The sequence below is a fragment of the Seriola lalandi genome, unplaced genomic scaffold (assembly GCF_002814215.2).
Source record: "Seriola lalandi dorsalis isolate HSWRI2012SDOR001 ecotype SW California unplaced genomic scaffold, Sedor1 jcf7180002054735, whole genome shotgun sequence".
Taxonomy (NCBI): Eukaryota; Metazoa; Chordata; class Actinopteri; order Carangiformes; family Carangidae; genus Seriola; species Seriola lalandi.
In genome coordinates, this window is record NW_019525288.1 from 1,874,887 (window position 1) to 1,893,119 (window position 18,233).

Genomic DNA, 18,233 nt, shown 5'->3' on the forward strand with positions numbered 1-18,233 from the left:
GCCGAGTTGCGTTCAGGGGCAGTTTGGATTTCTACTGTCTGTAAACGTTTTTCTCATTTTCTCATTTTCTGAGAAGCTGGCATGGCCGGATTACACCTCCTACAGGACCCCTATTACCCGGACACTCAGAAACCAACCAGTACTAAAAAAGAAAAGAAAAGATTGAATGATAAGTTAACTGACACAAATTAACTGACAGCAAGTTTGAATGATTAAATGAGAATATTTGCTAGTTTCTCACTTTTCTATACTCAAAATGTTTTGGGTTTAAACTGTCGGCCAGACATAAGAAGCAATTTTAATATGTCCAAGAAAAGTTGAATTGAGGGATTCTGGACTTGGTTGTAAGTACCAAGAGGCTTCTTAAGTTCTAACTGATTGGCTGGTGTCGTTATCAAGGCCATGTCACTTGGTTAGTGCTTTATAACACATATTTTATTTAAATGCAGAAAAGACCAAGTACATGGTTTTCTCCATCTGATTATACACCTGATTAACCTCCTACTAAAACCTTAAATGGGGCACCCACATCATTCTTGCTGAGTCATACTACTACTTCATGGACTAACAACAAGGTTTTCTTTCATTTTTTCTTTTAATCTCAGTAATGTATCTTTGTCTATCATACTTTGTCTTTGTAAATATTTGTAGTGCTTCCATTTGACTTTATTGTGAGCTTTGTAATTTCAAAAAGTAAATTTAGCATGTTTTGTCAGACTAAACAGTCTCATGGGGTATTGAACTCTCTTTATAACCAAAGGTGCAGAGAAGGTTTCTCAATACAACAATCATTGTAGCTGTACTATGCATGCTTATACATGATGGTAAACTTCATGAACCTTGAATAACCTGTTTACTGATACCTACTTACATACAGTATTGACATATTCTGTCTGATGCAATGCTTTTTAAGGCCAGGAGGTTGATGTAAAACATTAGGCCTGTGTGGGGCTGGCATGGTTCCAAAACAGCAAACAGGATGGTGTTTACAAGCTTCAGTATCCTGGTTTACGTGTATACTACCAGGCATAATCATAAACTGGGTATGAGGTTATCTATATTACTGTAAAATGGGATAGGGCACCAAATTACAGATGGGCTATTGCTGATCATAAAAGAATAAATTGACTATACTAAATTCTTATACCACATTTCGCTTGTATCTTCATAGCTAGGCCTTCAGTGTTAGTTTTTTAATCAGAAGAGAGGCTGTGATTGGCTCGTCAACCTGTTGTCACTAGAGCTCCAGAGAGAAGCCTGAGAGAGGAGGTGTAAAACTACATTGAGATGGTTTTTGGTACTTAAAAACACAAATTTATCTTCTCATTGATATCAAACTTTCAAATAAAACACCAGAAAAGTGTAAAATATGGGACCTTTAAACAAGTCCAGATGAAAACCTAGTACATGGCTGAAGCATCAAATCCTCCGACCTGAACAACTGGACATATGGTGCAAGAGCATTACTGAAGACTCTCTTCTAAGAACCCAAGGTTTGTCCAAATAGTTGCTAGATTTGTCACTAGGTGGTCTCTTGAAAAAAAGTCTCAAAATCTAGCACAAATGTGTTGAATTGCAGGATATAAATGCTGCCCTAAACTGTTTGCACCAATTAATTTTGAAAGAGCAACAGCCAATGGGGAAGCTCCAACTCAGTCACATGGCATTTGGGTGACGAATGGTGGAACTATGATCAGTCAGTCAGTCAGTCAGTCAGTCTGTAATACATCCATCCATCCAGAATGAATAGTAAACTCCCCTCAAACTAGAGTTCTGCATAGCACTTGGTGATTTAAAAACTTTCTTATCTGATTTTTTATGACTCTTGTGATTGTTTTTATTAGATGGTCTTAGTTGCATTGTTTACTAATTATTTCTTGTTCTCGGTTTCTTGAAAAAGAGAGCTCAATCTCAATGAGACAGCCCGATTAAATAAAGATTAAATAAACAAAATATAACAAATTAAGAAGTCAATTTGAAATGTGTTGAGAAATCGTCAACAACTCCTCCTTGCTCGACAGTCTTGAACGCAGCCCTGCATCACCTGCAGCCAGCAAGAGTTCAGTTCTAATGGGCGGTGTTTTATACGGGACAAGGAAGGACCCAACGCTGCCATTCAAGCTAAATTTCTACTAGTTGGTGCGGGGCCGTCCCAAGGAGCATGGGAATAGTGTTAAAGTGTAAATATATGTCGTGGCCACTGTTTTTGGAGTAGTAGGCCCGCCTGTTTGTGGTAATCCCGCCTGCCGTCCTGAGCGCTGTCTGCAGCGGTAGGTATGCTAACAACTCACGGAGAGACTAGGCAGGAGGCTGCTGCGCAGAGCATCATCTCAAGGGAGGGGAGGCCGGTTGGAAATTTGGTGCTTTTTCTTCGGACACACACCCCACGAGTGCTGTAATGTAATAATGCTGCTTGTTTGTTCACGTTATTAACAAGCCCTTCCTTAGTCATTCTTAAAAATGTAGTTTAGCTTCAGTTAGCTCGCTAGCATTGGCATAATTGGAGAACAGCCTCTTTAAGCTAACGTTAGCTAGCTCAGTATGCTGGCCCAGAAGCTACCTAATTAATCAAAAACCGACCACTACTTCCTCACACGAATAATGTATGTGACAAACAAATTAGTCCACCTCCAAACAGCCACTGTTAATCAGTGAATTTTGTGTTGTTGCTGCCATTAGCTTCTATGGGTTTCGCAAGCTAGCTAGCGTTAACGTCATTAGCCATTACCACATGAGCAGCGTTGATAATAATCTGCAAAATGAAAATAAATCCCATCCGGTAACAGTTTACCTTCCCCTAAGTAGCATTCGTACGCAGTATATAAACATTTAATAAATCATTTATTGCACACAATTATGTAGCAGATATAAGGACATTTTAAGTGCTAATGAATGCACAGTGTTTGATAACCATTAGAACTTCTATCAAGATATATTTTATATTATTACAACTGTATTGTCAGTTCCTATCTATTATACAGCAGCCTCAGCTCATGGGTGTCCTCAGGCGGGGTTATAGATGTTTAAAAATACATTTAAAACGCCTATATGCGCACATAACTACATTAACTTGTGGTATAAACCATTTATTAAATATTTACAAACTCTAGATAGGGGTACTTAAAGTAAAGTGTTACCATTAACCCTTTCTGGCATGAATACCGAGTATGAAAAATAACCCACTTAGCTTCAAGACATTACACATGAGCTTTTGAAGGAACTTTATTACATGCTGGTAGGGAAAGTTCAAAGCCAAAGTAAAGTGCTTGATCCTAAGTGACTTCTGTGTGTTGTTGAGGGTATATAAGTCTACTAACAGCTTGTTGTGTTTATTAATTAGGTAAGTAATTGTTTCAGAGTTAAAATGACAGAAAACAGTGAGAAATGCTTGTCAAAATGTCCCAAAGCCCAAGGTGATGTTTTGCCCAACCAAAACTAAATAGCCTTAGGGTATTCTGAACGTTTGGCCTTTTAAAGACTCACTTATTGGAGCCATTATTCAGAGTTAAATGATTCAGAATCCAGCAAAAGTCTGACTTTCCTAAAAGCAGAATGGATCTAGAGTTTGTTGTGAATGAGGGACACACCCATTATGCCTCAGTATATCCTGCTAGTGGATATTGCTAGTGAATTAATAATGTATCTCAATAAAATGTTTTGCTGTCTACTCTCATATAGATTATATTGTCTGCAGTTTTGTTGATGCCTTTCTGTTTTGTATCATCTAGTGTAGATGCCTTGGCTGAGATGAGTGTGAAGGCTTTTGAGCTAGTCCCCGCTGTGGAGCGAGATCTCCTCATGGGTGACAAAGCTCGCATCAACATTGAGTGCATTGAATGCTGTGGAAAGAAGCTGTATGTGGGCACCAATGACTGTTTCATCCACCACTTTCTGCTGGATGAGGTCACGTCCTCCAAAGGGAAACTGAGTTACTTGGCTCAGAAGAAGCTGCACAAATACCTGGGCCTCAAGAAACCAGTTGCTGAGCTGCGGGCTGCTTCTGCTTTGGAGCGTCTGATAGTGCTTTGTGATGGAATAGTGTTCCTCGTCGACATGGAGACATTAGAGACTGTGCCCTCGGCGGCAGGAGGTGGAGCCAAGATCAGAGGTGTGGCAGAATTCTGTATTAATGAGAACCCGGTGAATGGTGATCCGTTCTGTGTGGAAATGGGCATACTCTCCTCCAAGCGGCGGACTGTCCAGATTTACATGGTGTATGTGGACAGAGTCCAGCTGGTCAAAGAGGTGACCACTCCTGAGCAGCCCTGTGCCCTTAGTCTTGATGGTTACTTTTTGTGCCTGGCCCTCTCTACACAATACATGATCGTGAACTACAACACAGGAGCCTCCCAAGATCTCTTCCCTTACAACAGTGAGGAAAGGAGACCTATTGTGAAGAGGATCAGCAGGGAGGAATTCCTCTTAGCAGCACCTGGTGGTCTGGGTAAGTCAGTACATAAACAGGGTATCTCAGGTCTTTAAAAGTCTTAAAATCCATTTACAAAGGTGTTGAATATTCTTTCTTGTGTGCCATGGGCCGTAACATTACTTGTAACAGATGTTATCTAAATTATGGATGGTTAAACCATCCTTTCATTTTCTTTCAATTATCCTAGTCCAGGTCACGTTAATCATTGTCATATGTATGAATTATTGTTATAAACATCTGAGAAGTTCTGACAGAAATGTGTAATGTAAATGTTTTAATATTTAAGTACTTATAATGTACTAATTTTAGTAACTAATTTTCACAGCCTTTGTGCATCTGTTTGTTTCTTAATGGCAGTCTGTAAGTTTTAGGGAAGTAAAGAGTATTTCTTGACACATCCCTACTTACAAATTGTCTTAAATTTTCTCTCCAGGAATGTTTGCCAATGCAGAAGGGGTATCTCAGCGGGCTCCTGTCAACTGGTCAGAGAGTGTGATTGGTGCAGCTGTTTGTTTTCCATATGTGGTGGCCTTGGATGAGAGCTTCATCACCATCCACAGCATGTTGGACCAACAGCTAAAACAGACCCTTTCATTCAGGGATGGACACATTCTGCAAGACTTTGAAGGTATTATCGCACAATCTCTCTCATTTAATCAAACCACTTATTTACCAAAATGATGACCATGCATTTTTGATATTATTCATAAAGACTGTAACAGGTTTAATGGTTACAAAGGTCAACAAGCTCCCCTAACAATAAAAACTCGTGTGAAATGATGTAAGAAGAAGTTGAAGACCTGATATATTAAGTTTCACCTGACAGCAGCATGATGCTTACTATGCATTAGATCCCACTGGATGTCCTGCATTTTGCGTACTCCACCAATTTAGTACTGCACAACTATAATATTTCTGAATTCATGATGGACAGTTACAAAAAGTAATAAATCAAAGTCGATTCTGTCTTCTTTCTAACTTTCTAAACTTTACCAAAAACCAACGCTGGTTCAAGTGTTATAAATTATGTCTTTAACTGTTAAGTGCCTCCTTGGTGGAAAACAGGCCTCTGTTATTAAATAGTCCTGGGATGGAAAGAGTCATTGCTTTGGATTGCTAGACTGAGAAACCGAAACCTTTTAGCAGAATGTGGCTGGAGCTGTACACTGGGGTGTTTACACTTAATGGGATCTGAAGCATTTCCTATTACAGAACATCTTTCAGCTCATTGTTAGAATAGAAAATATCACTCTACAGAGCTACAAAAAAAAAGCAAGTGAAAGATATTAAGCTCTGGATACAGGTACATACTAGATTTCAAGTACAATGCACATTCCTATAGTTGATGTTCAGACAACTAGCTGTGAGCTGAAGCTGGAAACTATCAGAGGGGTTATGACATGCTGTTTGTACCTCTGGTTCGCTTTTAGTTACTGAAAATACTGGGTCCACATGAAGCTGTTTAAAGGCTATTGTGTAAGACACAGGATTAAAATTGAGCAGACTCATCGTTGTTTATTGACAGGCCACCTGTGATGTCAATCAATATTAATTTGTGCTGAAATTCTGACCTGCGAGTGTTGTGGTTTTAGGGAAGGTCATTCTGGCTTCCACTAAGGCAGTGTATGTCCTGGTACCCCTGCCGCTTGAGAGACAGATACAAGACTTACTGGCCAGTCACAGAGTGGAGGAGGCGCTCACCCTCACAGAGGGAGCACAGAGAAATATTCCCAAAGACAAGTTCCAGGTAACAAACTGTGTGAAAGTATGTTGAAAAGATGACGTTGTGTGTGATAACATGATATTGGTATCATAGTAATCAATGATAGTATGATAACTTTGCCTGTATTTTGCCCATAGTAAGACCTTTAACATTAATCTGAGTGGAACCACATAATTTACAATATTTTTCTAAACTAAAAAACAAAGTTGTCTCATATATTGTCACTGTCTGCATGTACAGATTTTGCACAAAAGAATCCTCCAGCAGGCAGGTTTCATAAACTTTGGCCAACTTGAGTTTCTAGAGGCAAAAGAACATTTCAGGTAAGAGTCTGACTCTGTTTGATTGATATCAAGCTTTTGTTAAACAGCTTTGTTCATGAGATTAAACCCTGCAGCCATGCTATTCAGGCCCTAAGGTATTCCTACAAAAGTCTTATGTTACCTCATCAATGAAAATGTTTTAGTAATTAATGCTGCAATAGAGAGTCACTACTACTAATATAATAATAATTATAATTTATGTAATTATGACTTTGGATTTGTTTTTGAGGATTTGTTTTTGGTGTGAATTTGAACCCAAGAATCTGTGTGCACTTGCCTCACTCCTCAGCTGTTTTTTTTTTTTGTTTTTTTTTTGACCTTATCATTGTGTTTTCAGGAAGGGTCAGCTAGATGTGCGGGAGCTAATATCTCTCTACCCGCTACTGCTGCCAGCTTCCTCGTCATTCACTCGCTGCCACCCTCCTCTTCACGAGTTTGCAGATCTCAACCACCTGGCACAGGGTGATCAGGAAAAAGTGCTGCGATGCAAGAAATTCCTTATCACTTATTTGGGAGAGGTAAATGGAGTAAAAAAAAAAAAGATTAATTTACACCGAATTGTAACATTGTTTATGTATTACAAAAACTTTTTCTTTATCTCCACACACAGGTACGGAGCACAGAGGTGGCAAATGGCTGTAAAGAGGATGTGGACACAGCACTGTTAAAGCTGTATGCTGAACAGGACCATGAGAGCCTTCTAGACCTGCTAGCTACAGACAATGCCTGCGTGCTGGCAGACAGTGTCCCATGGCTAGAAAAATATCACAAGTGTGTACACTACCATTCTTTTGTTTTCGACATGCTCCCTTTTAAGAAAAGGTTAACAGAATTGATCACCTATAAAAATCGCAGCATTTCAACACCCACAGACATTTTATAGTCTTAAGAGCCTTCACATCTGCAGAAGCACTGTTACTGGATTGGATACATGAATACATTTAAAACACATTTTGAAACTGGCTGCACTGTGAACATGTCAAATGCATGTGTGTTTGCTTTGATTACTTTATAAAGAGTAATTAGAGTAAATTAGTCTCCATTTGGTCATGTCAGATCATGGTTAAAAGTGTGTTAATTAGAGAAAAAATGAACACTCTTGTGGACACTGTGGGGATCAGCATAATTTTCACCAATTAATGCGATCATAAAATTAGCAAAATCCTTCAGGGACGATGAGGCTTTGTTTGATGATTTTTTTTTTTTTTTTGCCTCTAGCTGTTAATTGCCAAATTGTTAAGCCTTAATACTGTGTCCAGTTTAGTCAATCCAGTTTATCATTTCCATTAGTTCATTATTTTGTACAAAAATAGAATCTTGAGAAATAAGCTTTTCTTCTTCCCCCTCTTAGATATTTTGCACTTGGGCTGCTCTATCACTCTAACGGTCAGGATTCAGCAGCACTTCAGGTACATATGCCAAAAATATGACTGGTTCTTACAATAGAATCGGCACCAACATAATGTTTAGGAATTGAACCTATTTCCTCTTTATGTTTTTGACAGTTGTGGATTCGCGTGGTAGATGGGGATCTGCAGGACTCCACAAGATCTGACCTTTATGAGTACATTGTGGACTTTCTCTGCTCCATCTCCAATCTGGATCTTGTATGGAAGTATGCAGACTGGGCCTTGCAGAAGGATCCCACCGTAGGTTACAAGTACCTTAAATTGCCTCAAAAATGTAACTGTACTGTAAGTCAAAGATAACTGGTGCAAGTCAACTTTGTGTAAACCTGATTTAACTGGCTTAACAACAATGTAAACCAGTTGATTTTTTTTCCTTCTATTTCATTTACATTTCAATAATTAATTTCAATAATTAATAAAAGGACAATGCCCATGGAGTAACAGAAAAGAAACTGCAAATAATAATTATGTAATGGTCAAAACAAGTACAGATCTCTATGTTTCACATTGGATGATTGAATAGACATGCAGAATAAGACAGTCAGGGCGGCTGGAGACATGTGATCTGTTACTTTCCAGTACTCGCAAGCCATTTCTTCAGTTCCTTATTAAATAAAAAGAAGACACTGAGTTTGTATTGAGTTCTCCTATATGTGCTAGCATACATCTTCATTCATTTGTGGCTTGAATGAAAAAAGCAGACTAAAAATGTGATTTATTTATTTATTTATTATTTTTTTTAGAGCAAAGTCTTTTCTTTTCTTTCTCTTTTCTTGTGACACTGTTGGTTGTCGAGTGTCTTGTATTCTGCATGCTTCCTCTTTCATTGCATCATTTTCATATCAGTTCATAACATAATTTTCTGACATTGTGCATAGTAACCTTGCTTTTCTTTTTTGTTTGCAGATAGGCATCCACATCTTTACTAAGAGACCTCTCTGTAAGGATCAGTCACAATTGAAACCTGATGATGTCATCACTTACCTGGGAAAGCACAGCCAGGCACTACTTCTCTACTTGGAATACCTGGTGCTGGAGAGAAGGATACAGGTACAATAAAAAGATGAAGTTATCAGCTGTTAGTCGGGGGGTGACAGAGAGCTGGAAGATTCTGGTTCAGGTGTTAGTGTTGGATCTGTTCAAGTGTCATTGAGCAAATCAGATCAGAGATGTGCAGGGTTTTCCTGCAAAGAGAATTATGAGGTGGTCGCTTCTGTCAAATTTTGTGCTGCCTCCAGCTCTCAACGAACTGCTTATTTTCTAACCACAGTTGCACTCGGTAGACATCTGTCATTTTTTAACTGCAATTGTGCCATTACATTGATTCGGTGGCACTGTATTGTAATCAGCACAGTCCACCGGGAAAGACACTGCCAAAGCTGCAGAAGAAGAAAAAGTGCATTTAAAAAGTATGTTACTGACAAGGTGCAGTGAATTTGTCAGGTCTAGAAGTAGTGTACAACCACAAGAAGTGGAAGGGACCGGTGATGGAGAGGATCAGAATGAGATTGCGAGACAGGATGTGGGTTTTCAGTTGCCGTGTGATCAGGAGTGTTTAACACGATGCTGATGTCTACGTGATTTTAACGTCACTTTTTATTCATCTCAACCAAAGACATTTTAAACTGCCCGATTTTAAATGTTTTTTTTTTTTTAGATAGTATCAGCCTAGATAAATACAACAGTGACAGAAAAAAACATGTCAAATTCCTCAGGATTCTGTGCATATGATCAGGATTGTACCACCTCCATCTCATACTGAGCCAGGAAAAACCCTAATGTGCTGTGGCTCATCCAAACACTACCCCTGCAGCGTAGCAAGCATCATAAGAGGAATTCACTGCAGTATCAATTCTCCAAAGTACTGAATTGCATTATTATTGTGGATACAATTACATGGACTGCAGCAGTCTCACTATTGACCACATTCTCAATATGAAAGTATTTTGATGAACCTGGTCACGAAACACATTGACTCTGTGCTTAGCACTGTCTCTTGACTTCCCTCTGCAACCCTGACTTGTGAGCTAAGTGAATTAGGTTGACTTCAACTGAAATTATGTACACCCTTAATTTCAGTCTGGCTCCTCCCAGGAGTCATGCAACATAAGTATAAGTGCTTGAGAAAATGGATGTATGAATGCAGTTTTTAAAACTTTATTCAACCAAGATATTTTCACTTAGAGCAAAGCTCTTTTATACTACAGTCTGACCTGTTGGTTAGAGACGCACTACAGTAGTAGTTGGGGAACAAGGGGCTTTCTCGTGATCTTATCAGTAGTTGTTATGAGTTGTTATGTATTCACACTGAGAGTTCAAGTCTTCCTTTTTTTATGTTTTGTTGCACTTTTAAGGTTGTCTTTAATAGTCCTTCAGATTCAGGTAATTAGCAAAATCCTGCTTAAATTTTTTACTGACAGTAATGAATCAAAATTAATATTGGAATATTTCAATTTGCAGTCGATGTAAATATAGTCTCTTAAGGATAACCGTTTTGTAGGATTTAGCAGCTAATTTTTTTTTTTTTTTCATCCAAGCACCTTCCCAAAGAAAATTTGATTTTAATTCAGATTGTTTTCTTCCATGTTTGTGAATGCAGAAAGAGAAGTTCCACACACACCTGGCTGTGTTGTACCTGGAGAGGGTCTTGTCACTGCTGTCAAAGTCGCCAACAGATGAAGAGAAACTAACTAGAGCTAGAGAGAGGCTCCAAGCCTTGCTCAGGGAGTCCAACCTATACCGTGTACAGTTTCTTTTAGGTGAGACACTGTCACCTCATGTCTGAAGATGATTACAGTTGAATATCTTAAGAGGGAGCTTTGTGTTTTTGAATGTTGTTTTGCAGTATCTTGACCAGCTAATTAAGTTATTTAGTAGTGAGTTGTAATAGTTTAGACTTAACAGATATTTTATGGCAGATTATAACAGCATAAATGCAATGCAGATTTAAGTGCAGTTCAGGGTGTAAAGGCGACTGGAAATACCTTCATAGCAAGGTGTTATTCTCAAGACTTTGTTTCTAAATGACCGGGGAGATTGTGGTGATGTTTCATGTTCTTTTCTGTTCAGGTAAGATGGAGAACTGTGAACAACTGCTGCTAGAGCGTGCAACACTACATGGAAAACTGGAGGAGCATGATAAAGCATTGCACATATTGGTGCACAAACTCAGAGACTTCTCGTCTGCTGAGGCCTTCTGTATATGGGCCTCATCTTGTCGGGATTCTGCCTACCGACAGCAGCTGTTTCACCTGCTGCTGGGGGTTTATCTAGATGGGAACCTTCCTGGAAAATCCCAGACAGCAACAGGAGGGGGCAGTGGAGATCTGGAGATGGCAGCAGTGGACCTCCTAAATCGTCATGGCGAGGTGTTCGATGCAGTCCGTGTCCTTCGCATGCTCCCTGAAAACTGGTCACTGCAGCTGCTGCGGCCCTTCCTGGGTCGAGCTGTCAGGGCCAGTATGCATGCCTGCCGCACCTCCCAGATTGCTCTGGGGTTAGCCCACTCTGAAAACCTTCAACTGCTGCATGACAGGGTGAGAAACGCATAACACAATACAAGAATGCACAAATTAGTTTAACAGGCTTGGGTACCATACCATCATTTATTACATTATGACCTTTTTTTTGTTTTGTGACCAAGTTTGTTATTTTAAAGCACAAGACAGCATCAGCTTTACAAAGGGTTAACAGCAATAATGATGATAACTTAACATGATTTCTGTAAGTACTTCTCCAATAGAGCAATCCTGAATAAACCACTGAAACAGTGAACAACTCAAATGGAGCTGCAAAGATTTAGACATTTAAGCAATTGGTAATCTGCAACTTTTTTTTTTTTTTAATGGTTTAATGGTTTGAGCAATTTTTCAAACAAAAATGCCAAAACATTTGCTGGTTCCAGCTTCTCAAATGTGAGTTTATGCTTTTCTAGTGTGATAAATGTATGGTAAAGTGAACATATTTGGTTTTTTGACTTTTGGTCGAATGCAAATGAGATATTTTAAGATCTCCAGGGGCACGTCCATTTGATGATTTTAGTTTATTGACCAAAGGTTTATTGATAAATCAAGAAAATAATCGACTGATTATTTGATAATGAAAATAATCTTCAGTTACAGTCATCAAATGAACCTTGACAACCTTTCTAAAAAAAAAATTTGAAAGTGTCCAAAATTTTAAGGAGAATCTTGGTATGTTATTCATCTTTAATGGTTGAAATTTTACCAGACATGAATTGGCAGATTGAGTCAGATATGATTGTATCAGTGAGTAATGTGTCTTCTGTCTACAGGGAACCCATATAATAATTTACTCCATTTGCTCATGGGATTTTAACATATAGGGTGTTGTCTTATTGCTCTTTACTGCTTTAACTCGTAGCTCTTCTGTCTAATATTTTTTCCTCCAGTTGAAAGAGCGCAAGAAACCCATCTTTGTGTCTGAAAAGAAAGGATGCCACCTGTGCCACAACACCTTCAGTGATCCCGATGTGGTGTGTCTGCCAGGTGGAGTACCTGTCCACACTCACTGCGTCGCCCAGAGAGTAAGAGACTCTCCCACTAAGAGACAATTAACTAATAGCAGTAACCATACGTGAGACTTGAAACTGTCATGTGACCTGCGATCGGAGGCACCAAACTAAAGGGCAGGACGTGCTGAGATTTTGGATAACTGAGGACTGAGGGGGTAAAAAAAAAAGCACAGAACACACATTGCCATAGTAGAATCTGCTATGGAGTTAATGAGAAACAGAGAAAGCTGTGCGAGTGTGAGTGTGTGTGTGTGAGAGGGAGAAACAGATGATTTCAGCTATTTATTGCCACAGTTATACCACACTTTCAGACTGCAAGTTTTTATAGAAGTAAAAAACCAACAGCTAAGTCACCCTGCCCTTTAATCCATTTAAACAGAAAATTAATTAAAGATGGGCTCTTGTCCTTTTCTGTGGGTCGAATACTGAGCCTGTCCTTGTCTTCGCTTGTACTGTTTTAAACCTAAATTTGAGAAACTACTTGGACTACAGAACACACTGTATTTGAATTCTGTTGCATTTCTTAAGCATGAATAATATAACTTGCTCATTGCAATGTTAGGTTTTAATGTGAGACTCATCAGTATTGATGGAAAAAGAGTGTTTTATGTCCGTCTTTGAGATCTGGTCTCACTGCTGCTTTATTTTCCCTTTGTTATAAGGGCAAGGGAGGTTATAGTTATAGTAATTCAATTAGTGACTTACCAGCAGCAATTTGATACAAACCTATTAGATTATGAATGTCCTGATATTGGGGTTATTGTCTGTGGATCAACAGTGTAAAACACTACATGAAATCTTGCATTTCGCTTACTAATCATCATTAAGTGTGACTGGAGACTTGGATCAGTACTCAAACTACATCAGGGGTCAATCTCATTGACCTTCTAAATCAAATCTTCTTTAATGATAATATGTTACTATACACAAGTGAAACATGAACGCAAATTTTATGGCTAAGTTATAGATGGCACATATGTAAAGTGAAATGAAATGTGAAATCAAGCTTCAGGATTTCTGTCTCATTTTGAGTGACTACTAGTCATTAAATAAATCTAGAGGGATCTTCACTGCCCTCCTGCCATCATGGATCCACTTTGTTTGGTTAAATATTTAGGAGGGCCACAAAAAGATATTTCTAATTTACTTCAGGTGGGGAAAGGAGATAAATTGTTCCAAAGAGCTGAATAAACCCTGTCAATTTTCACAAGATAATTAGTTTTTATCTGTTATTACTATCTGTGAGAAATTCAGTTATCTTTTTCAGAGCTTACATATTGTTATAAATTTTTGTTTAAGCTGTAAAAAAGTATGTGACCACAAGATGGCAGTAATGTGTAAAGTTTTTGAAACAAATGCAATGAACCACAGGTGGAGCATTATGGAAATTACTTTATGGTATTCTTTACTATTCTACTCAGTGCCCTGAATATGCCTTTTGAATAATGGGAGAAAAAATGATTGAAAGCTGGTTGGAACAAATCTTCCAAATGTTCTCCATTTTGTTCCTTTTGTTCCACAATCCATCAACGCGTACCTTGGTCTTGGTGAAAAGGAAATGCTATGACGGTCATGGTCATTGGTATGAAGCCTCCAGACTAAATGCTTCATGTTGACGAGGATGCATTTCCTCCACTCTCCTTATGAAAGTAATGAATGATTGTCAAAGAAAATGGTTTTATAATGCACATAATGCACTGCACATGACACTTAAACCTTTTCTTTAATGTTTGGGAATTGTGAGAGGACAAAAAAACAGTTTCATCCATAATTTTGATGGCCCAAAAAAATACAGCTTCATACATCTCAGCTGTCATAACTGCCTCCCTCATAAATGCTGGGGTTATGGCTTTAACCTTTTAATCCTGACACCTCTTGCAGAAACAGAAGTCGGCCCTATTCTATCATAATGAAGCCCTAGAATTCTTTACAGACTTGTCATCACAGAGCACTGCTTTGTCTTTTTAGTGCTTTCCAAATATTGTGTATGTGTCAGTTAATAATAAAGGGCAGCTTGGACTTGATAAATGTTTCTCCCAGACACACAAAACTAATGGCAGGTGCATAATGTGTTTGTGTAGCTCAACTGTGTGAACAGTCAAATTCAGGGACACATTCCTCAGTGTCCACTGGAGGTGATGCTTTGCTAAAATAAAAAGTCTAGGCCAAACTATTTCACTTTGAAAAACCAAGGTTATCCAAGCTGGCAGAGGACGCATGAATTGCATAACAGAGCACTGAGAGAAAACGGTGAACATTGTCATGTAAAGCTGCTGTACATCGAATACACTCTTAAATCAGTGCAGCTCCATGTTTTCTTTTTCAGATTTAACACTTGTCTCTCTTCCTTGAAATGTGCCACTGTCTGAAGATGCCCATCTAGATTTAGTTAAGATCAGAAGACGTAAAAATTAATCCTCCCCCTTTACACACTACAAATTATCTGCAAGATATTCATCCAAATTAGTTCTGAAAGAGAGAAATTGTTCAGGATTCCCAAATCAAGCCTCTAAGGACTGTAACTTTTTTCAAAAGAAAAGATAGTGTCCCTCCCTAAATGTTTAATTTTAACCTTATATTCAATTGTCCAACGGATCAAAACACATCACTGTTGTGGGGTTTGCTTGTTTCTCTGGTGCCTGTGCTGTTGATGCTAGCCTTCTGTAATTGCAAACAAAAATTTCTTTTGGGGACTTTGTGCAAACATGGGACTATTTTTCTAACATGGAGATCTGAATATTGTATATACTGTCAGTTGACTTGCTTTCCATGACAGAAATTCACAGCTTATGTACAGCGTCTTTCTGTCCAAACAATTTGTGTGTAGCTTGCTTAAAGGTCCTCCTAACAATGACTTCAAGTAATAATAATAATAATAATAATAATAATGATAATAATGATAAAAATACAGTACATTTGTGAAAAAAATGCTATTGTATTTTATAAATATATGTATACTGGTATGTATATACTGCATTTGTACTTGTTTGTTGCTTTCTTAATCAATGCCAATGTGGATGGAGTGTACAACCTGTAAATCCGTCCCATTTTAATAAACATGAAACTGTATATCAACTCATGGAGTTTCATTTCACATTTCACACCGAAAAGTAATTCCCGTGCATGTTTTGGCATGATTATTGTCAGACAGAATGTTAGGACCTTAATTATTTTACTTTATATTGTGCTGCTATTTTCTCTGTCAAGTAATTGACATTCAGAAAACCTTGGTTTGTATTAATCCATATCATATGAAAACTGCAAGGCTGCAACCAACAATTATTTTCAGTATCAATTTTTCTGACTATTTTCTTTAATAATTGATCATTTACACAGTGGACCTTTTAAGGCAATCTGCAGTCACTTATTTCTGCCCCATTAACCCCATTACCGTTCTGTTCAGAGGAATGCATTTTATTAAGCGTTGCTGTATATTGGGTAAACTTTAAATAAAGGGCTGGTTTGTTTTAGCATTTGTAAGTCTCCTTGATTTTTAATTTGAATTCATATATATGTATTAGGTGAACCTGGATGAAACTAATGCAGTATAATGGAACAGGCCTTTCAGTAAATCCTCCTTCATGAGAATTATAATGTTCAGTATTTGCTGAATCTGTTTGAAAAGTGTCGGTTTATTTTAATGGTCAGTGTGGAGGCTGTAATTGTGGTAATGTTTAAGTGTACTGGGATGTACTGAGAAGTGTTCCTAACAGTTTATCAAGTGTAATTCCTATAAATGGGATGGACAAAAAATTAGGAACACCTCTCGGTATAGGGTTAGTTTATATACAGTGGTGGCCAAAAGTCTGAGACCACTTTCCCATGTAGCCTCACATATTGCTTTCAAAATAAGTCTCAAAAAGGTAACAGGTAAGGTATATCATAAATGTTCTTACAAGCTATTCTAGTCTATATGGGGATATAGTGTAGCTTTATTGCAGATCAACTTCTGTTAGGACATGTACATGTGTGCATACATGTCTTGCTATGGTTGTGGGGACAAATCTGGGTTTGAAACAATCTGTGAGGTTATTTTGGCCAGTTGTGACGGCTTCAAAAGGCTTTTTGAGGGACACCTGCAGTGACTGAAGTCAGTGTCAGGATGAGTCTCTACGACGTGAATGAAACTGAAAGTAATGTCCTTTGTAAAGGTTGAAACGTGAAGAGTGAAGTACACGCACCAAGCAGCAGGCGCATTCAAAATTTCTCCAGGAATTTTCGAATACTTTTAATGTTATGCTGTACCGGGAAAATCGTCCGTAATTGTGTCATCAGTTCAGCTCTTTCTTGTTCAACTTTCTGCACGACATAAAAATATGTTCAAATGAGCGCAGCGCAGTCACCCGCTTCTTACAATGTGTTTTGTCAGTATACTAATCAGGCTGCGCGGACTCCGTGACGGGATTGGTCGAAGCAGAGAGGAGGAGCCTCCGACTCCACGGCCGGCTTCTCCTATTGGTGCGACAATGATCCTGAGTTGTCACCACAGCTGTAGCCGTTCAAGCATTCAGAGGAAAAGAGCTTAATACCCGGCCAGCACGTCATTAGTGGCGGCTGACATGATAGGCAGCGCGCCTCTTCACTGCCTTTGTCAACATGTGTGTGTAACTACCATTATTATATCACAGCCTATGGTTCAATGTAAACTGATTTTAAGAGGATATGCTCCTTCCCTGTGGTCAAACATGAAACTGCACCTTCATTTTGATCATGGCTCTTCTGCTTATACAAACATCACAGCTACAAAAAAAATCTTTTGTGATCAGTATGATCATAAGAACTTCATCAGAACTGATCTTGATGTTAAAAAAAGTCTGACAACACATTTGATCTGAAGTATTCATTTATCAATCTATTATTATTATTGTTGTTTTATGATCACAATCTTTAAGTTTTGCTTAACTTCCTGCTTGTTTTAAAGGATTTGTGTGTTCAGTCTCTAAAGTGAAACACAAACCAGTTCTAGTTATTGACAGAGTGTTTGACCTATCTGTATGTCAGTCTAAAAATAAAGCCGTAAAAACCAGTCCAGTCCTATATCTCCATTTTAAATGTGTGCAATTTCATCTTTATTTTACTGTATGTTTACAATCTATAATGCATGAAATGAGTTTTATTCACTGAACTTAGTCTACAAATAAGATTTTTTCCCGACCAAGGCAGAATCTTCTCTTGGCTCGTGAGAACAATTTAGTTTTTAATGATGAGTACTGAAGTCAAGCCGTTTGTGTGTTTCCAAAAAATACACAATTTATAGGAAAAAGTTTATTAAAAAAACTGTGTGAAATGTGTGAAATGAATCATCATTTCACTTGTAGAATTTGTGTTTTGGGTAATTTTAGAAAAAGAAATATCAATATCAATCAGGCACTCAGTAAAAAAAAAAAAAGAAAAAAAAAGAAAAATCAAATTCATCAAAATTAATCATAATTCCCAGCAGAGCCTCTACTCAATAGTCAAAAAGTTATTTAATGTGGAGAAGTAAAAAAATATATAATTAACACAGATTCATCAAGCCTGATGCAGATGTGAACAGCTTGTAGGAACAAAGGCCTGTGGGTGTTATGAATGCGAGCTCGTTTTGGCAGGGGTATGTGCCAGTAACCCTTCAAAAGGTCAAACTTGCTTATAAAATTTCGCTCTGCCCACCTGATCAACACCATCCTCCATAGGGGAAGTGCGTCTACCAGAGTCTACTTTCGTCATTTTAATTACTTTGCAAAAATCTGTGCGTGGTCGGAACACACACACATACATATGCATACATACAGATAACCTTAACCAAATTAATAAATTGAAAAGCTACATACATGAA

The 18,233-nt window shown here is 38.2% G+C and overlaps 1 protein-coding gene across 4 annotated transcripts; it reads left to right on the top strand.

The window, feature by feature from the left end:
• The first annotated feature begins 2,055 nt into the window (after positions 1 to 2,055).
• On the top strand, positions 2,056 to 15,493 carry tgfbrap1 (transforming growth factor, beta receptor associated protein 1). Of its 4 annotated transcripts, none has more exons than XM_023424382.2 (13): positions 2,056 to 2,274; positions 3,729 to 4,444; positions 4,863 to 5,057; positions 6,022 to 6,176; positions 6,393 to 6,475; positions 6,813 to 6,993; positions 7,086 to 7,246; positions 7,827 to 7,884; positions 7,981 to 8,124; positions 8,791 to 8,934; positions 10,484 to 10,643; positions 10,954 to 11,420; positions 12,296 to 15,493. In XM_023424382.2, the coding sequence occupies exons 2-13, from the start codon at positions 3,748 to 3,750 to the stop codon at positions 12,482 to 12,484; spliced, it is 2,634 nt and encodes an 877-aa protein (XP_023280150.1). In that variant the 5' UTR covers positions 2,056 to 2,274; positions 3,729 to 3,747; the 3' UTR covers positions 12,485 to 15,493. The 4 variants fall into 4 exon arrangements, with proteins under 4 accessions (XP_023280150.1, XP_023280148.1, XP_023280149.1 ...); XM_023424380.2 differs by having other exon boundaries at positions 2,056 to 2,270; XM_023424381.2 differs by having other exon boundaries at positions 2,056 to 2,270; positions 3,734 to 4,444.
• Positions 15,494 to 18,233: the final 2,740 nt, after the last annotated feature.